Genomic DNA, 21,526 nt, shown 5'->3' with positions numbered 1-21,526 from the left:
CATGTAGGTATTTGGTCTTATACTAAATTTCAGAAATGCCTCTTTAGAAACTTTTTTTTACAAATACTTACATGATTATGTTGAACATTTTTTATGTTGTGTCCAACATATGTCATTATACTAATAATATAAAATTATGAAATATTTGAGAATTACTAATGCACTGAACAGTGAATTGTTAAGTTCACGTTCTGCTCATTAAGTATTAACCATCCATGACTTTTATCGTTTTAGCATTCAAAAGGAAGATTCAGGAGGCAAATGGAGATTAATTGATACAAAACTGAATTTCACAGTCAGAAAGCCTCACATCTTCACTTCCTGACTCAGGTAAGTTCTGATGTAAAAGGGAGAGAAGTCCATAGTGGAGAGACACTAACATATTTTGACCTGCCAAAAATAAAGTTATCAAAGAAGAAAATGTTGCAAACCTTTTCTTTTCTGAGTAGGTTCTATAGTATCAGGAAGCAAGGTTGTTTGTGTTAAAAAAAGGGGGTGGGGGTGGGATGAACATTTACTGGAAAATATGTAAGTTCCCCATTTTGGACAACAGGTTGGGTAAAATGGAGTATTTATGAAACAATGCAAATTTAAGTTCTACTAACAAATTTAAAATTATAGATACTTGAGTTTGAATTCCAATTAAGAATTAACCAGTAGACATACATAAGAACAAATTTCATAAAAATTTAGGTTATTCAATTCTGCATTAATCTATGGTAACTTTTTTTTTAGTACGCTTTCTATTTTATTATATCATCAGAACAAAAAAGTGCAAACGTTTTGCAAACAATCACTCTCTTTGAAATTCTATAAATAAAGAATGGGTGGTCCGATCAAGAATAAATTTAAGTACAGTGCAGGTAGAAAGGTTTTAAACAAAATTCTGAATTTTCAAATTTTTAAAATTGGTCAAAAAAACATTCTTATCAATTTTGTGACTTTTTATTAGTATTGGGTAATCATACAAATACAATCTTGGTCTTAAAAATGTGAAATTAAAAAATAACGTTTTGTAGTTTTTGCTTCCATTTGGGTTGAGCACTTTTCGTTCTCGTTCTTATCTGCAGGTATGGCTGCTTCCAAGACAGTAGATTGGCAGTTACAGAAAAGGAGTTGGGATGAGCGTATACCACACATCCTTCAAAAGCAATTATTTACAGACTGCATGTTTCGAGTTTCATATGATAATGAAACTAAGGTAAGTTGTTATTCATGATGAATGAAGTAAACTCAGTTTAAGTGGCAGAGAAATCGATACTCACCCAACCAGAGTTTGCACACGTAAGATACAAAAGATTTGCAGATGACATCCTAGTTATTTACAAACAGGACGAAGACCTAAACCACCTCCTAACCACACTCAACAACATACATCCCACCATAAAATTCACTGTAGATAAAGGAAGAAAATGGCCACATCAATTTTATCGACGTCAGCATCTGACACCACCAGGACAAATTCATCACCGCCATATGCAGGAAACCAGGCTCAGGCACCCAGTTCATCCACGCAAAATCCAAGCACCCCCCCCCCCCCCAAACAGATGGCTGTAGTATGGATGAACTTCTGTAGAAAAGCCTTCACACACAGCTGCACAGAAGATGATCTCCACGACGAAATAGCATGCATCACTGAAATTGGGCTAAGCAACTGATACACTGAGCGCCAGCTATCCATGTGGTGCACAAAAGCAGAAGCCCAGCTCAGACACCCATGAGACAGAGATAACCCAAACACAAATGGATTGCTTTTCCATACCACCCAACCACATGAGCCAAATTATCTAAGGCCCTCAAACCCTATAACATCAGACTGGCACCCAAACTCGCATCCCCTGGTGTAAAGCACACATGTCAATGACACAACAGTTACATTGGCAGAACCATCTGCACTGTTCAAGAACGGATCGATGAACACACAAAAGATGCCAAAAGAGACACACCAGAATCAGGCCTTTCACAGCACCTCCACATCACAAACCACTCCATCTCCTCCACATCTATACTTCACCCAACCAACACCAAACCTAGACAACGGACAAGCACACCCAACTTGGCATTCCATCTTTTAATAAATCCCAGTCATGAAAAGAAAAATGCAGTCCCCCCCACCTGCTCGATCTCCCCCTACCCATGCAAAGAACAGGAACTACACTACATCGAGCAATACAATGCAGCAGACAGCCCAACATCCCCCAACAACCAGCCGGCAATGCCACCTGACAACAGAAAGCACAGCAGATGATACAAGCCTGGAAACACACACCAGTGCTGCCAAACAGGAGGGAATGGAACTACCACTGCCTGGGAACTAACAAAGAAGTGATGAGCTACCATCTCTGCTCCAGATGTCATACCCTTAGTGAATGAGGGCAGTGAGCTTTCGAAATTAATAAAAAGAATTAAAAAAACAAAAAGAAAACTATACCATTGTGCAATGCGGAAACACGAAACCTCACATAGGTAAGTTGTTATACAGGGCATTTCGTAAGTTCGTTTACAACACTTGGGAGGTGATTGTACGAGTGAAAATAAGGTGGAAAGTTCATGTAACGAAATTTCGGAAACGGCTTTGTTGCCCAGTTATTCACGTTTGAAAACGGGGGAAAATGATTTTCCGAAGTGAATAATGGCAAAACGGGTGGAGAGAAGTCATCGGTGTTGGGTGGTCCACTAAGAAATTCGGTATTCTCTTGTCAAAAAATCACGCGGCAATGTTGTGCAATGTTGGCACAAGGGATTCCCCAAAGGATGCGAATGAAGATGTTGACGGGAGTGGAGTGGGTGTGCATTCTGCGTGAGCTGGTATCGACGAAAATTGGCATGTGTTGAATGGCACCAAAAAACAAAGAAAATTTCCTGAGCGAAGGGCACCATGATGTAAAAACGAAAAAAATGAACTGTCATAGGTTGCATACCCTGAAGGGCACACAGTATGCTTAATGGAGATGTGAAGGGAACCTCATCACAGACGGTTTTCAAAGTGTCCACCATGTACTTCCAAGCAGAGGCGACAACGGCGAATCAAGGATTGTCTAGTGCGACCCAACAACCCCGGCGTTTCTGCTATCGATGCTGCAGCTACATTGATAAGAGACAACGAGGTCCTCGGCTGACACGACAGGTGTTTCGTAAATGAGGAGTTTCATCTCTCCCCAGAGGAAGAAATCCAGGGGCGTAATATCAGGCGATCGATGTGGCCATGGCACAGGCCCTCCCCTGCCAATGCACTGGTTGTGGAATACGGTATTGAGGAAATGGCGCACATTCCGATCGAAATGTGGGGTGCACCGTCATGTTGAAACCACAGTCTTTGTCTCAGTGCCAAGGCCACGTCCTCTAGTAGATCAGGCAAAACCTCACTGAGAAATGCTTGATAAGTGGGTCCACATAGGCAAACAGGGAAAATGTACGGTCCAATCAAATGGTCATGCGGTATCCCGTACCACACATTTACTGCAAATCTGTGCTGATGATGTGCCACTAGCAGTGCATGTGGATTTTCATGTTCCCACACATGACTGTTTTTACTATTGAACACACCAGTTTTCATGAAGATAGTCTCATCAGTCCATAGTACTGTATTCTGAAAATTGGGGATAGTTTCAATTTCATGAACAAACCATTGGCAAAAGTCCTCACGTGGGCCAAAGTCCCGAGGTAAAAGTTCTTTCTTCAATTTGTATGGGTGCATCCCCTCTTCTGCCAGGACTCGCCACACATTCACATGGGAGGTGTTTCGTTCGTGGGCTAGTGTGCGCGTACTGGTGCCTGGATGATCCATCACTGCAGTTAGCACACCTTCCACAAACCGTCGTGTTCGCACACTTCGCGGTCATCCAACTTCTCGACGAGGTGGTAACACTGATCCTGTTTCCCGAAGTCGAGTGTCTACAGTTTGAAATAAGGTGTGCGATGGTAACACCCTATTTGGAAAACGTGCCCCATACAGACGCCTTGCAGCACGGCTATTACCTCCAGCCTCCCCATAATCAGATGCATGTCCGCCAGCTCTTGGGACGTGTATGCAGCCATCCCTTACACCAGGCTACAAGTGTTTATGGCCGTTAACACTAGTACACTTCACAGAACACGATGGGCTGTGGCTAAGAATTAACACGTAACACTGCTAGGTCAAATGTTTGCCCAACACTACTGTCCAAGAACCTCACGTCTTTCCATTCAACCGTGAATGTTTAACAACCTGCTGCTGGCACAGCACCTGAAGCACGAATGGCACAGACATGTGCGCTCCTTCATGAGGAAACCTACACTGTTGGCACCCCTAGCAGGAAATGTGGTACTTAACGTCAGATCACACGGTCACCCATCTGCCCTTCAAGGTATGCAACCTATGACAGTTCATTTTTTCGTTTTTACTTCATGGTGCCCTTCGCTCAGGAAATTTTCTTTGTTTTTTGGTGCCATTCAACACATGCTAATTTTAGTCAATACCAGCTCACACAGAATGCACACCCACCCCACTCCCGTCAACATCTTCATTCGTGTCCTTTGGGGAATCCCTTGCGCTGACATTGCACAACATTGCCGCGTGATTTTTTGACAAGAGCTTACCGCCCAACACCGATGACTTCTCTCCACCCGTTTTGCCATTATTCACTTCGGAAAATCATTTTCCCATGTTTTCAAACGTGAATAACTGGGCAACAAAGCCGTTTCCGGAATTTCGTTACATGAACTTTGCACCTTATTTTCACTCGTACAATCACCTCCCAAGCGTTGTAACCGACCTTACGAAACATCCTGTATAGGGATGGTGCACCGAAAAGTAGCATAGAATAAATACAAATAATAAACAGACATAAAGATACAAATATAATAATAACATTAACCCAAATAGTACAAATGCTTGCATCTAGGTTACTATATCTTGAATATAGCTTGTCAAAGTTAGCTTTGCAACTTGCATGGTGTGAGAATGTCCATGTGTCATATTTTTTGTGAAGTGATTTGTAGCTTACATGGGTTAGCGTCACTAGACAAGCTTGCTGCATGGTAACGAGTTATTAGTTTTACAATATAACAACGTTTGTGTTAGTTTCAGATCATTAAAAATGAAGGCCTTTATCATTGTCCATACAAAACTAATTCATCCAAATCAAATATGTATCTTCACATAAGGTCAGTTGAAATAAACTTTATGCCGGACCTTGTGACCGAGTGGTTATCACATCATGCTGCGATGCCAAGGGTCCCGGGTTCGAATCCTGCTCGGGCTTGGTTGTTTGTGAATGTCCATTCATCAATTTTATCATTTCATCACTCATCTCCATCTTCGCAAATTAGTCAAGAGGCACAAAACATGAAGTAAAATAAACTAAATCAATAAAATCAATCAATGAAATAAACTTTATATTACACAACAAATCACATACAAGTATTTTCCTAATTTAGTATACAGCAGTGACATGTGGTGGCCGCGGTGGCTCAGTCGGTAATGTGTCTGACTACCATGCTAAAGGTCCCGGGTTCGATCCCCGGCCGGTTTAAATCCGGGAACTTTTCTAACGATGGAAGCGGCCCCGGCACCCACCCAGCATCGAATAACATGGGTACCTGGGGGAAACCCTGGGGGGTAAAGGCGGTCAGGGGCGTGGTGCTGATCACATCACCCCCACTCACGACCAGATCAAGAAAGTGTGGGGCGTTACCCTCGCACCCCCTATACGCCTTCATGGCGTGGTGCTAAGCACAGGGGAACACTTTAATTTACTTTTTTTTTTTTAGCAGTGACATGTGGTGATTTTTTTCATTTGGCAAGCATTTCCAGAAAAGTTAAGAAAATCGAAAATTCATTGTTCCTGCATGTTACAATATACTGAAATAGAGAACACTTTACATGATGCTGTTTCTATGATGTATCTATTCCTTCAAGGCTGCCTTCAATAGCTAGATATTTGAATTTGGAAGATGAATATCCTAGCACATTTATTTGAAGCTCATTTAGTATGTTGGCAAACATCTGATGATTAAAACTAGTTTCATGATTTCCACAAATTGCTAACATTCACAAATCCACTTCGGCAATGTGTAGTTCTTCCATAGAAAATAGTAAAAAGTTAACAGAAATGTTTTTGAAGCTCTCAGTTTCTAGACAACCACTCAAACTACCTGAACCAGGAAGTTTGGCAATGTTTAAAGCCATCCCTGCTACCACAATTCAGGAATATCTGGAATTGATTTTCCTTTGAAAATGATAATATTCTCTTCAAACGTATGAGTCTAGAATGGTTTCTTTATAAGCTCATCGACTATGTATTGCACAAAACAAGTAAATGCCCCCCCCCCCACATATATATATACGTATGTAGATACATACATACATATATACGTATAAAATTATGATTTATACAATTTATTATAAAAAAGGTAAAGTGTTCCCCTGTACATAGCACCACGCCATGAAGGCATATAGGGGGTGTGGGGGTAACGCCCCACACTTTCTTGATCCGGTCGTGAGTGGGGGTGATGTGATCAGCATCACGCCCCTGACCGCCTTTACCCCCCAGGGTTTCCCTCAGGTACCCATGTTATTCAACGCTGGGTGTGCGCCGGGGCCGCTTCCACCGTTAGAAAAGTTCCCGGATTTGAACCGGCCGGGGATCGAACCCGGGACCTTTAGCATGGTAGTCAGACGCGTTACCGACTGAGCCACCGCGGCCACCACAATTTATTCTCAATCAAAAATAAATATGCCTGGTTGTAAGGTATAGTTTATATATATTTATAGACACATAATTTTTTTATAGGTGTTTGGAGCTCACAAAATGATTCTTGCCATGTCAAGTCCTGTGTTTGAAGTCATGTTCTTTGGTTCTCTGCCTGAAGAAAAGGAAATAACAGTCACTGACATCAGTCCAGCTACATTTGAAATGATGCTCAAGTAAGTACTATGACAAGTAATGATTCATTCATTGTTTTGTGCCTAATTGGCAGGTTTTTCACTGCAATATGATTTGAATTCTAGTTCCTATAATCACATCATTTGTGGTTCCTTCATGTCAAAGAGTTAACAAATTTTAAATTGCATCCATTCTCATCTCTGTCAATCTAACATCTTCTATTGTTTAATATCAAGAATTTTTGGTACTATAAAGACAACTGTATGTAGCAAACCTTCATCAATAAAATAAGTAATATTAAAATAAAATAGTAAAATTGAAACACTACTTTTCCATTTTTTTAATTATATTTTCCTGAAAGAAAAAATAAAATTTACTCAAAACAGAGTTGGACAATTAATTTTGCCACTGTCAATGAAAAATTCAGTCAAATGAAAGTACAATACATACATACAATACATAGGACAACATTCACTGATGGCGATAGGCTGCCAAAAATGGAGAGGCAAGGATTTACCATTATAAAGGAAGGGGGACATCCATATACATGCCATAGTCCCAGATAGCACACTAAGTTTACTGCAGGCTTGAAATAAGCTTTTCATAGAAAGTGAAGAAGCTTTCTACAAGCATATAATGACAAGCTGTAAGCTTGCATCAGGCTTGAATCAAGCCAAGTAGTTACCACATGTCAAATTTGTAGCAAACAAGCTGCCTCAAGCTTTCCACAACCTACCATGCTATCTGCAGTGCAGGGGCAAAAAATGGCCAAATGTGAGGGAAATTGCCTCGTCTTGCTTCCCCTAATCGCTACCACCAATAACTTTGCTCTGTGTGCTCCAATTTCTGTACATGAAAAACAGGTCAAATTCATCATTCACAGATAAATGTGGGTTGTCATCTCCAGCAATAAATAGATTTGTTGATTTCAAAACTAGTTTCTATGTACCACATTAATGATGGAACTTTTCTGGTTCTCAAATAATTCTCTGCTTGAACTAGATTGCATGGCTCAGATCACCATATTCGTCCAAATATTCTCCATATGGAGGTGGAGTTCATAGGCTTTGTGAATATATTTATTTCTTGTGCATTTGGAAAAGATGCAATCCTACCAAAGTTCCTCAGATATGGTTTTCAATGTCTCAGCCTTTAAAATTTGATACGAAAAACCTCATTTTGCTTAACTATTGCATTCATGAAACATATAAAAAAGTAGAGTACATATGCATTTGGAATTATCCATCCAATTACATCCATTATGTACTGGCCCAAGTAACCAAAAGTGGCCAGCCCAAGGTTGAGCCAACCGTACTGAAAATGGTTGGCCAAACGTAAGAACATACTGTTGGGAAAAGGTAATTTTGGCCATGGTTCCAACGTTGGCCCAATGCATGGGTTTTACATTAGGCCAAGGAATGTTTTTTATATTGGGTCAACATACTAAAAAATTAAAGTATAGATAGGTTTGTGTTGTGATATATATAAATGTACATGCAATTTATTGTGATGGTAAATATAAACTATAGTACAAATAAAAAAATACACTGCACTCTCTCATTTGTATGGTGTCATTGCTTTCAAGGTACCTTCAAGTAGCAGCACAAAAACTTTCTAGAATTTACTTAGTTTTCCACCTTTCATGGAATTTTGTCTGCACATAACATTGTTTAACCACTTTCACAAGAACACCTGTAAGAGTGTTCTTGTTCTGCTACAGCTAAACAAACACTAAACAATTCCCAACACATCGTTCATCCATGGCAGCTGACAGAGGACTGGTGAGTGACTACCAAGTTAAGAATGTATTCTACTTTCACTTATTTTACACTCTAGAATTTACAGCATACTCTTGAAAGTTGTCTTAACAGGAGAATGTAGCTTTTAAGACTGATTTTGACTCACATTTCCATAGTTGGCAACAACTGTTGGCCCAACGTAAGACCAACTTGAATTTACCAAACAACGTAAAACCAACCTTTCCCATGTAGAAACTGCAGTTGACCCAACAGTTGTGGTTACTTGGAAGATAACCAAAATTGACAAAAGATGAACTCAGAACTCAGTTTGGTATTACTTCCCACATTTGGAGTTTAAATATCCTGGAAATTGTACAAAACGAATAATTTTCACTAAGTGCCTTCTGTGGATAATATTCATTACTTTTGTGCCATTAGTGTGTGAAAAATGGGTTTTGTGTTTCAGTGACAGGAATTACGATGTTCTCATCTATTCATATGTGAAATAATAAATTGTTAGTGTTCAAATATGATTTACAGTTGTACTGGCTCAGACCTAATAATGATAAATATTTATTATCATTAATTTAATAGTTTCCAACATACTATTTAGCATTTGTATTATAATTAGAAATATATAAATTTGTTGGATACCAAACAAACTTCATAATGCTTTCCATTTACTAAAAATTGTATGAAAATATTATACTTCATACTTCCTTGTTTCTTAGTTTATAGAAATTCTAATGAATAATATTGTGATGTTTCTGCTTATTTTGCTCAAAGGTGGATCTACACTTCCAAAATAGAAATAACAAGTGTCAATGAAGCATGTTGGCTTTTCTATGCTGCTCAGAAGTATAATTTGATTCCTCTAATAAGTGAATGCAAGGAATACATCCAGAAGGTGATAAAGCCCAGTACAGCCCTTTGTGTCTATGAATTTTTGGATTTTATAGATGATTCTTCCTTGAAGAAAGTAGCTTTAGATGTAAGTACAATAATACCAAAAACTTTCAAAGAAATTATATAGTATGAAATCCCACAAGGGTTTTATATAGAAAGAAATAGTAAATGTAAATGAACTTTAAGTAAAATGCATGCACATACACATGAATGAACGAATGCACAAATGTATGTCCTATATCTATTAAATTATCAGATATGAATTCTATATGGAATTACATTGACTATACCAAAGAGAAGTACTCTGGCAACGCAAGGTCTTACTGCTTCTATGGATGGCAACAGTGTTTAAACAGCTATAGAATTTGTTCAAGTGTTCTCTGGTTACCAGCCACGTTAAATCAGTGTTAACTTCCAACGTTTCAAGCGTATACATTGCTCTCATCGGGGAATGTGGAGCAATCACATTCTCTGATGATTCCTGATGTATGCGCTCAAAACGTTGGAAGCTAACACTCATTTATCCTGACTGGTAACCAGAGAACACTTGTTCGAATCACATCGCCAGGAAAGCTACAATAGCTATAGGATATTTTGGTTCTTTCATTTAAATTTAAATTTAGTTGACAATATTATAGTCAACCCTCCTTCCTAACTTTCACCATGCCACACCTATCATTTCAAAATAGCTGCATTAACATTTACTCTTACAGGACTATATTAACTAAGGGTGAAACTAGTGCTTGAAGTGGAAAGGGATGTCTTGTCTCCTCAACCCTTGGCACTACTTGAGGGGATGCTCTTATGGTTTAACATGAAGATAAAATATCTGGGGGTTTTCAGAAAAAATATCTAACTGCAGGATACCATCCTCCTGCATCCTCCCCCCACATTACGAGCAGTGGGTGAAAGCATAATTCTTGATTAATTGAAAACAGTCATTGATTAAAAAAAAAACATGCTCAAATGTGTATTTGTAATTTAAATGTTTGCAATAATGTTATTTTTTTGAATACTGTGAAAATTAAGGATGATGAGAAAACCAAGGAGCATCCAAATTCACTTGCTGATGGAGAACACTTTACAATGAGTTATTGTTAATTCTGAAATATTTTTAATCCATCAAAAATGAAATGAACAAAGTAACTTTGGACATTCTGGCAACTGTAATAAAACACGGCCTTTTAGTTTTGTTGTATTAAATGCAATGGAACTATGGTTTTATGTTCCTTAATTTGAGATTTTTTGTGCATTATACATTCAGCCTTCAAGATAGTAGAATATTAGAAAATTTACCTCGATTTTACTTTCTGCTGCATTTTATTCTTTTTTCACCTGCATTCCTTGAAAATATGAAATCGAGGTTTCCAGTACCTATTATTGAAACTATCTTCAAAAGACAAATAAATGTAGTTGGCACAGCCTCTTGACCTCATAGAAGAGAGTGCCACTGAAAGGGAGTACCATGTAACCCATGTTACCATATGAAATGGTGTTGAATTAAGTTGGTGTTTTAAGTCCACTTTATGCACAGTAAGGCTAATCGGGACTGGACCTACAGTTTAAAGTGGGATCCGAACCACTTGTGCCTCCACCGGGTATGGAACCTGGGACCCCTTGATTATAAGGTGTCGACGCTACCACTGCACCATCGGGGAGGCCCGTTACCATATGAAGTATGCACATATAAAGGGTGATTCAAAAAGGACTTTACAACTTCGAGGACATGTCCAAAAGGTGCAAGACTGTACTTGAAGCAAGCATACTCCGAGAATGGTCTCACACTGCAGTCTTGAGGTCGTGGACTGGAAGTGAAAATCTTTTGAACTGCACTTCGACTGCAGCACCAAATACGATCAGTAGATATAACCAAGGACATGTTGGTTTTCCACGTTTAAATACTTGTTTGTCACAACAGAAATCACATAGCATTTCCAAATGTACTTATACATACATTTTCACACATTAGAAGAACTACAACAAACAACTTGCTGGCTTTCTACCTCCGTGCTTTCAAATAAATGAACAAGTCCACTTGTCATGTGACCAAGCCTGCAACCTTGGCGTGCTCTGCATTGTGGTCTTGATACCTCGTGAACATGACACTTTCGAACTCGACTAGGTGACGTCACTTCTGCCAAGACCATACTCCAAGTATATACTTTGTACTTTTCGCACAGAGCCTGAAAGCATATAGAAATTTATTCAGATAACTTACAGAGTCGGTTGAGATGCCATTGCAAAGCAAAACGCATCAAGTTTGTCATACAACATTCATGTTGGGTCGATGTGGCTACCATTTGTAATGCAGCATACATCCCACCTGAAGTCTCTTTCATTCCAGGCTTTCACCAGTAAGTCAGGCGTCACTTCTGCAGCAGCGGCATTAATTCGAAGTCTCAGCTCATCAAGATCAGCAGGTGAAGGTGGTACAAAAACCCAATCTTTAATGAAACCCCACAAGAAAAAATCTAGCGGGTGCAAATCTGGGGAGCGAGGTGGCCATGCAATTGGACCTACATGACCAATCCACCGACCTAGGAATCGGTTATCAAGAAAATCTCAGACTTCTACATGGTAGTGTGGTGGTGCCCCATCTTGCTGATACTAAAGGCTTCCATCTTGGTCGTCAAACTGAGGAGTTAGAAAATTCTGCACCAGTAAAAGTTCATTTTCAAGAACAATGCTGACATCATCACTGCTGAGCTCGGTACAAATGGTCTACACGAGTCAAACCTTCATGTGTTTTGCTCTGCAATGGCACCTCAACTGACTCTGTAAGTTATCTGAATAAATTTCTATATGCTTTCAAAGTTGTAAAGTCCTTTTTGAATCAACCTGTATTTTCTTAAATAATATATTATATTTTTATTTTTGTTATTTCATTGCAGGTTTTGAAGTCCAATGCACAACAGGTTTTCGCAGACCCCAGTTTTGACTGTATAAAACGAGAGACATTATCTGCACTTCTTGATCTGGATTCTTTGGACGTTAGAAACGAGACTGAGATATTTATAGCTGTTGTCAAATGGGCTGAACAGGAATGCATTAGAAGAAATTTAGAACCTAATGGAGAAAATCAAAGAAAAGTTGTAGGTGATGACATCGTGAGCAAAATTCGGTTTCTTTCAATGACTCCTCAAGATTTTGCAAGTTCTGTTGGAGATTCCGATTTCTTGACAACCGAAGAAAAGTTAATATTATATAATCGTCGGTTCTGCCCCAAAAAGTTCAGTGCAAATAAAATATTAAGTAATATCACAAAGCCCAGAAGCTGCCCCCACAAAATAGTGGACTGGTCTTCACGTTACGGACCTCAATCTGGTTTATGTTCAGAGCCTTGTATAGTGGAACCACAAGCAAAAAAACCTGCGCAGAAGCACATCGCGCCGGCGGGTGCAAGAAAGATCAGGGGGAAGCAACATTCGCGCTGGTTCACGTCAGCGTTGCCAGGCCTTTTGATTTCTCGGAGAATTCCTCAATAAACTATTGCTATGGAACCTCCAACGGCCAGCTTTTAAACACGTTTCCTGCTCATCTTACTTGAACATGAAGGGGAGATGTGGAGTGGAACTCCACTCAGCCGTGAAAAGTGCTGTTTGAATTGTGAAATTATATCAAACGCTACTCAATTGTACTAGGACATTATTTTATTACTTGTACTACATTACTGTTTTAGATGGCTGTATTTTATCCCACCCTAAACTCTATTTCTATTTTAGTTACTTTACGTCGCTTTTGTGCCTCTACGGGTAAGTACGACAATATGGATGAATGAAAAACTGATGAAATGGATGAAGTGACGCAAACACAGTGAAACGTCTTTTCCTTACGAGGTAGAAACACTGACTTCTTAGCGTGGGCAAATTATGTTATACATGTATGTGTTTGTGGGTGTGTGTGTGTGTATATATATCTAGGATGGATGGCACCCTAGCATAAGCATTGCTATCTTGAATTATTGAGGAAGACATGCTCTCTAATTCACCAAATATATTTCACATACGTAATGCATTTTCTCATAGTGCAGGACGCGTGCCCACCCCTATCGATAGCTGTACACCGAACACCAGCAGAAGGCAAACTGATTTGTTATTGTTAGCATTCGACTTGAAAGATTGTGGAAAATCGCCGACAACGAAAGGCGGCACGTTAGCTTCAGCTGTGAACACAACTATCTACCATTTCCTGTCATAAAAATTCCTCACGATAATAGAGGCATCGCAAACCCCTTGTGTCGGTGCTGAGAAAGGGCAAATTTGAGGGTCTTTCCACGCACCCTCTAACCGGAAAATGCGGAAGAGATGAAAGATGTTGGTCGGTTCCCTCGGGCGGTTTACTTTCTTTTGTTTGAAACATGTCCACTCCTGAAATGGAGATCTTCGGTATATTTTCGCCAAACACAGGGTGCTGGGTTTAGCACCATTGTTACAAAAGTATCTGTGACGTTTACACCGTAAACAATGCGCGCCACTCGCCTTCACCCCTCCCCCCCGGTGCGCACGACTATGCAGCCCCTACGCCCCCAAGAGCGTCCTTCATCCGCTACTATTAGATCAACGGATTTTGTAGCAGATCTTCTGGTTTCCCAAGGAACAATCTCCCGAATTTTTCAAATCTTACCTGGCAACACTGCCCCGAACACCGATAACGGGAGGGAAGTTGCGCGAACGCTTTGGACGAAAGGTTTTTTTCCTTGTGGTCGAGCTATAACTCTTGTAACCGATCACAAAAATTCTGCTCAGTAAAGAGCTTGATGCTTCATGGCATTATGATATTTATGAGTAACAGCAGTTCTCTTTCAGGTTATTCTCCAGGGATAGAGTTTAAGCCACTAAAAGAATCTGAAATTACTCTGTCTTTGAATTGCCCATCAACAGGCCACATTGTCTTGAACCAAAGCAAAATCAATGTAAAGGTTGAACCAACAACCAAAGTTTTCCTTCCAAAACCAATTTTACTTGCTGCGAATACAAAGTACATGTTCTGTATTGAAGGGCAGTGTTTATTGTGTAAGTTTCTTTGGGTTGATCACACTAGTTGCAAAACACCAAATTTTGACCCTTTCACTGTGGACCTTAATCAGGCTACATGTATCTGTGGCTTCATTTATAATGATGCAATCAGCTAAGATGATCAAATTTTAAAGGTGAGTCCATATAGGAAGGAAATTGCTAGACAAAAATGACGAAATGAAGAATATTGTTTAAAGGTGCCCAGATAGTGTAAGCAAATACACTGTTTTGGCATTTGAAACTGAAGTTTTAGTGTACAAAACAAATAAAACAAACTACATTTAGTATGTGGTAACACAGAACAGAAAAATTGAATGCAAATACACCATTTTCTAATTTTCTAAAATATGTCAGACATATTACTACTATACTTCCTAGCCATTAAGTGGGAAAATAAACTGTTCTGAGTGCATCATTACATCTGAGGATATATGACAGTTTAGTCACCTTCTGAAAGCATGAAATGAATAATGTGCAAAAAATTTATTTCTTTCATGCATTTTTTTCTGAGAGAATTTGGTTCGCAACTTTTCCATCATTAAATCTGGCTCATTTTAAGTTGCCTACAGAGAGAGTAGATCATGTGATCCCGTTAAAAAGTAACATCAACAAGGGCAAGGGTGTCAAGATGGTTTTTTGGGGGAGGGGAAGGGGCAAGAATTGCTCTTAACCACAGGGAATACAGCAGAGCCTTGATTTTACGTTTTCCAGGGTACCAAGCTGGAAAAAAAAAAAATATGTGAAAATGTATAATCGTGCAAAATTTTTTAACGCTTTTCTATGTTGGGACCATCAAGATTTAATGTATAATGTTGGAAAATGTAAAATTAATGTTCCACTTTTAGGATAGAGTTTCTTTTGTATGGGGATTATGTAGTTCACATAAAATTGTTTAGTATTAGTAGTCATAATATAGTCAATATTGTATACATTGATATTATTTTAATATTTTATGTTGTCCATGTAAAAAATTAACATTGAAGTGTTGACAAATTCAGACATTGCAATCTTCGACCCAGTGCTGCAATCTGCAGTTTCATGGAAATATATTATTTACTGTAGATGCTATTGAGGTTTTATGGGGAGAGAGACAATAATCAATCGACAATGGAAATATTCAAACTCTCAAGTCACACAAATTTCCTCCAAAGCTATGTTTAGCTTATAGCACAAAACAATTATGGGAACCTTTCAAATTTAATTAAGGTAATAAATTTCCAAAACCCATGCCAAAAGGAATCCACAGGAAGAAGCAAACACGTGCAATTTGCCTCTCTCTCTATTTAAAATTTAACAATTACATCACGAATAATATTGACAAACAAATCTGAAGGTTATTATTATAATTTTTTTTAATTAAAGTTACTTTAGATGTTAAAATGTTGCTTGAATTTTTAACAAATGACAAGTAAAAACACACAGTACTTGTGAAAGTTTGCGAATAATTGTAGGCAACCAGCTATTTATTGGTTTGAACTATTGAAAGAAGGAAATAACATGTGCTGTGCTATTTTTTTATATATATTTTTACTTTTTGGTTACATACAATACAACTTGTGACACACACACACATATATATATATATATATATATATATATATATATATATATATATCTGAGCTTGAGATGATGAAATAGATGGATTTTGATTTGTACATGTTTTGGGATAAGTAGACAAACAAAATCCGAAATGATCATGAAAAAATTCAAAGCAGTTAGGAAACTTTTAAGAAGCTTAAAATGCAATTAAAAACCTACTGAAGTTTAAAAAGAAATATAAATAATTAATAAATGGATGCAATAATAATAGTTTTCAATCATTAATTCACAACAATAGTATTATATTTTCACCACTATTACTACTATGAAATCAATTTTATATCATCAATGTGGTTCCCTTATATGTTTTAAAAGCAAAATAACAGTCTATTTTCTCTGGTCAAAAGATATTCTTCCCCCTCCCTCAAAAATTGTCTGTCAATGCCCTTACCCAGACGTATTGTTTTGTATGTAGAAATATAAATTTGCTTCATATTTGTGAACTATTAGGTCAGTCAAAAAGTAAATGCAATCATTTTCTTTTATTTTTCACAGCAACAATAGAAAATTTCGGGACATGGTGAATTGAGAATAAGACGTCAGTTTGGGTGGAGTAAAATGTTGAGCTTGGAGGTTTTTATGATATTTATGACATAAATTCTTAATGTGTCATACTACAGTGCCTGCCTAGCATTCCACAATAGCCGTGGCTATTCACAGTTTTAAAGTTTTAACATTCCAGGGAACAGTTTCTAATTGGGGTAACAGCATGGTAGTATGACGTGCACCTGTAATGGTTTTAGATTTTTATTGTTTTTTAACCAAACACCCTTTACCAATCGTATATCATGTACCTATGGAGAGGTTAACGTGGTTATGATTTACCCATAACCTAAACGTGAGCAGCCTGAAGAAGGGAGCAGTTGCGTCCCGAAACGTCGGAATTACCTAGATACATACTCGCAAAACATAAGTTATTAATATTTTTATATAGCATTCCTCAAGGAATGCATAAATACTTACAGTGATTTAATATAATATTATATTCCATTACAAAATAAACCACTCTGATCTCAGTGGAAACGACACTGAGCTGGAGTTGATAAACAATTTTTGCTGCAGATCAAGGAAAAGACACACTTTGCAGAATCGTCTGGTATTGTGCAAGATATCTTTTACTGAAATTTCAACTAAAATCGTGAAAAAATTGCCTGTTTTCATCCAAATGTGACGGCAAATCTTTCCAGGTGGAGGAGAACCTGTTCAGTGTTTTAAACTGCACAAAAATTTCCCTATTTTTAATTTCAGAACAAAGAATGAATGAACTACATGATGGCATCAGGTTAATGTATACGTGCTGCTGTGCTCCTGGAAAAACTCGAAATTATTGGGAATAAACTCTGAAAACCTGCCACAAATACCACACATACTTTCATAAATAACTCGGAAGATAGTGTAGTTGAAAAACAGGTAACAGTAAGGTGTAAGACAAGGAAAAATCGCAAATATGGTGGTATGCTATGATTGTGAAAAAGTTAAGTGGGAATTAGAAAAACTACAACTTGAACTGCAAACGAAAAGTGAAATTATAAGAATTCTCCAAGAAGATAAATTAGAACTGTTAAAAGGAAAAAGAGAAGAAATAAAAGAAAATGGTAATAGCACATGGTCAGAAGTGGTAAAAAGAAGCATACATAGAAAATCTACCTCCATGAACTATGTAGGCAATCATGGTGTAACAACTACTTTCTCCCATCAAAACACGTATGAAGTGCTAATCGATGCAGAAGTAAGCCCCCAAATAAATGCATTGGTTCTTTCATCAAATTCAATTCCAAACATAATTACATTGCAAACGAAACACAGAAGTAAGATAAATCAGGACAAAACAAAGAAACTAACTAACGATGAAGTGCTAAGTGAAAGGAAACAAAGAGCAAAACAGCATTCTCTAAAGTGGTTAGTATGCCCTACAAAAACACCATTTCTAAAAAAAAAAAAAAATAAGAATGCAGTGAAACTGAATACAAGAAAAATAACCCCCAAAGTGATGGTAAACACTCTCCCAAGTCAATACAAGAACAACCTTTCACGAAAAAAAAAAAATTATTATCTTTGCGGATATTCATGGACATGATTTAGCTGCTCATGTAAACAGTATTTCAACCAATGTAGTGTGTAGTGCAATGGTGAAACCAGGTGGTGAAACACAACAGATAACCCACACAATAGCAAAGGATTGTAAATCCTTAGAATCTGAAGACTATGTTGTGTTATTGAGTGTCCAAAAATCAAGGTCAGAATGTCATAAGCACAATTAAACACACCTTGAAACAACTAACCCCTACAAATGTCATCGTATGCAATGTCCCATTTTGTCATGACCTAATAAGTACCTCTTGTGTAAATAGTGCACTAAAAGAAGTAAACAATCAACTGGAATCAATGTGCAAGAGATTCAGGAATGTGAAATTGCTGAAACTCAACATGGCAAATAGAAGTCTACACACAGAACATGGTCTACATTTTAACAAGAAGGGAAAGCTCTACATTACTCAGTGTTTAGTTAACTTGTGCCATAGAAATACCTTCCCAGTTCAACATAGCATACCACTCAAATGGAAATCAAGTCAAGAAAGTGAGGAGAATGGCATAAACCAAAGGGACATTGAGAAGCAAACACATTCTTCCATGGTAGAAGTACAATCTGAAAACAGGGATTGGGCTACAATCAGTGACGACACCGAAGATAGCAGTGAAAAGTGTAGTGAAAAAGTGAATGCTCCAAGTGTATGGTCATCTCAATGGAAGAAGTGTACACCCAGTAAACTGAAAAACTATTTTTTATTGTAAGTGATAAGCATACATATGATAACCAAGTGCCCAATAAAAACAGGCTGCCAAACCAAGAAGGAACGATTACAGTTCTCCATAACAATGTACAGAGCATTTCTAACAAAATTGACCAACTGGAAATAATGCTAAGTGAATGCACACCAGATATATTCATAGTTACTGAACATGGTCTCAGGTCTGAAAATTATAAATTATGCACAATTACAGGTTACAATCTACATACAAGTTTACCACAGGTCAATTAAAAAAAGTGGTGGCACGGCGATCTTCATCAAAAATAGTGTACAAAATATAAAAAAAAGTGTTGAGCCTTGATAAATACTGTATGGAAAATATACTACAAGTTGTAGAAGTTAGTGGTGTAGAGCTTAATATAGGATTAGATACATTTAAGATTATAGCAGTATACAGATCACCAAACATTGACATAAATCTCTTTGTAAATGCTTTGGACAACATGCTAAACCATCTGAGAAAAAAAACATAACAAACTATTAATAGTTGGAGATATAAACATAGATCTTCTAAAAAAAGACACAAACAGTACTCAATACTTGGATACCTTGAAGTCAAACAACCTAACTCAAATAATTCAAGAACCAACTCGAATAATAGAAAGTACAGAAACCCTAATTGACCATGTCATAACAAACATACAATCAAATCACATTAAAGCTGAAGTCCTACATATGCTTATCTCTGACCACATGTCTCAAAAAATTACAATACAAGGAAAAAGGTTAGAATACTCAAAAAGTTACGCAATAGAATGTAGGGATACATGTGAGCAAAATATAGATTATCTTAAATACCTCTTACATCAGGAAAATTGGATAGACCTTTACCAACTAATAGACACGAGTGATATCTGGGAATTGCTAATAAGCCACTTAACATATTATTTAAATGTAGCTTGTCCCAAAACAACAAAAAGAATATACCCTAATAAGAAGAAAGTGCCACTAACAGAAGAAATTATACTTTTGAAAAGTAAGATGAAAATAGAATATGAAAAATGTAGAATTACAAAAGACACTAAGCACCAGGAAAAGTTCAAAAATGTAAAAAAAAAACTATTCAAGAAAGCCATAAAGAAACAAAACTCAAATATTTTCAGTAAACAAATAAAAAAGTCTGTTAATATACAAAAAGCAATTTGGAAAATTGTAAACAATCACCGTGTATCAAACATAAAATTCATTAAGGATGACACTGAAGTAATTGACCTGAATATCATATGTAACTTATTCAACGAATATTTTATAAACTTAACCAACACAAACAGAGAGAATGAAAATAATGACAAAACACTACAGGTCCCAATGGACAAAGGTCAGCCAAACAGTATATATAGCCCAGAAGTAAGTTCTAATGAGCTAAAAAAAGTCATACAAGGTTTAAGGAACAAAAAATCTCACGGACCTGATGAATGGTCAGCTGAACTTATTAAACCCTGTTCAGAATCTATTTTAGAACCCCTGCTGTATGCAGTCAACAATTCAATAAAATATGGTACATTCCCCAAAGTTCTAAAAAAACATCACAGTGATACCCATTTTCAAAAAAGGAGCTGAAACAGACAATTGCTTTTTCAAAGATACTGGAAATTTTTTTACCAAATTATATTATAAAGTTTTGTAACAAATATAACATAATAATGAGAAACCAGCATGGATTCCAGAAAGGGAAATCAATAAACACAGCTCTAGCACAGTTAATAGATTATGTAACAGAAACATTAGAGAAACACAAAGCTGCAAACACTATATATCTACATCTTTCCAAGGCATTCAATAGGGTAAAACATGACTTGCTTATGGTGAAACTAAGCAACATAGGAATAAGAGGGATAGCTTATGAACTTATCCAATCTTATCTACAGGACAGAATGCAAATTACTCAAATAAGTTACAACATGCATGATATAGTCACTAACTTTAAATCACAAAGTAGGGAAGTGTTAATGGGGGTACCCCAAGGATCAATCCTGGGACCCCTGCTCTTTATTCTGTACATAAACAATGTACCAGAATACCCAAACACAAAAATTATCACCTATGCAGATGACACAACCGTTCTTGCCAGAGTTATCAACCCTAGGAAGCTTGAAATAAACAATTTTATCACCATAAACCAACTGGCACAATACTTAATTTCACACGAATTTATAATAAACAACAATTAAACAAAACTTATGATATTCAATACAATCCGAAACATGGATTTTGAGTCACAAACACTATGCATAGACAATATGCTCATAGAAACTGTATCTTCAGTAAAGTTTTTGGGAATAACACTAGATCAAAAATTAATGTGGGAAGAACAAATTAACAACATCTGCAGTAAACTATCGTCTAATCTATACCTGCTAAAACAAATGGCTGAATATAATTTAACAGAAATTAACAAATGCATATATTATGGACTAATTCACCCTTATGTTGAATATGGCATAATATCTTGGGGTGGATCATTTTATAATAATACTGTCAGAATACTGAGACTTCAAAAGAGAGCACTTAGAATAATGTACAAACTAGGCTGTACAGAATCTTGCAAAGAGTTATTCAGGGAGAAACAAATAATGACAATATACTCCATA

General features: G+C 37.3%; 1 protein-coding gene across 1 annotated transcript; it reads left to right on the top strand.

Moving 5' to 3' along the window:
- Window positions 1–232: 232 nt before the first annotated feature.
- Window positions 233–12,996, top strand: LOC145980208 (BTB/POZ domain-containing protein 2-like). Its single transcript, XM_083113233.1, has 5 exons — window positions 233–330; window positions 1,071–1,201; window positions 6,774–6,907; window positions 9,392–9,596; window positions 12,403–12,996. Exons 2-5 carry the CDS (start codon window positions 1,073–1,075, stop codon window positions 12,994–12,996), a joined length of 1,062 nt encoding a protein of 353 aa, XP_082969359.1. The 5' UTR covers window positions 233–330; window positions 1,071–1,072.
- The last annotated feature ends 8,530 nt before the right edge of the window (window positions 12,997–21,526 follow it).

The sequence above is a fragment of the Lepisma saccharinum genome, chromosome 27 (assembly GCF_977018435.1).
Source record: "Lepisma saccharinum chromosome 27, izLepSacc3.1, whole genome shotgun sequence".
Lineage (NCBI taxonomy): Eukaryota > Metazoa > Arthropoda > Insecta > Zygentoma > Lepismatidae > Lepisma > Lepisma saccharinum.
Note: the sequence above shows the minus strand (reverse complement) of the source record. Positions and strands in the feature narration are given on the sequence as shown.

Excerpts from the sequence above, each read along its gene's own strand:
- LOC145980208 (XM_083113233.1), top strand. The coding sequence starts at position 1,073 with ATGGCTGCTTCCAAGACAGTAGATTGGCAGTTACAGAAAAGGAGTTGG. Across the intron at positions 1,202-6,773 it reads CATATGATAATGAAACTAAG|GTGTTTGGAGCTCACAAAAT; the intron begins GTAAGTTGTTAT and ends ATTTTTTTATAG. Across the intron at positions 9,597-12,402 it reads TGAAGAAAGTAGCTTTAGAT|GTTTTGAAGTCCAATGCACA; the intron begins GTAAGTACAATA and ends ATTTCATTGCAG.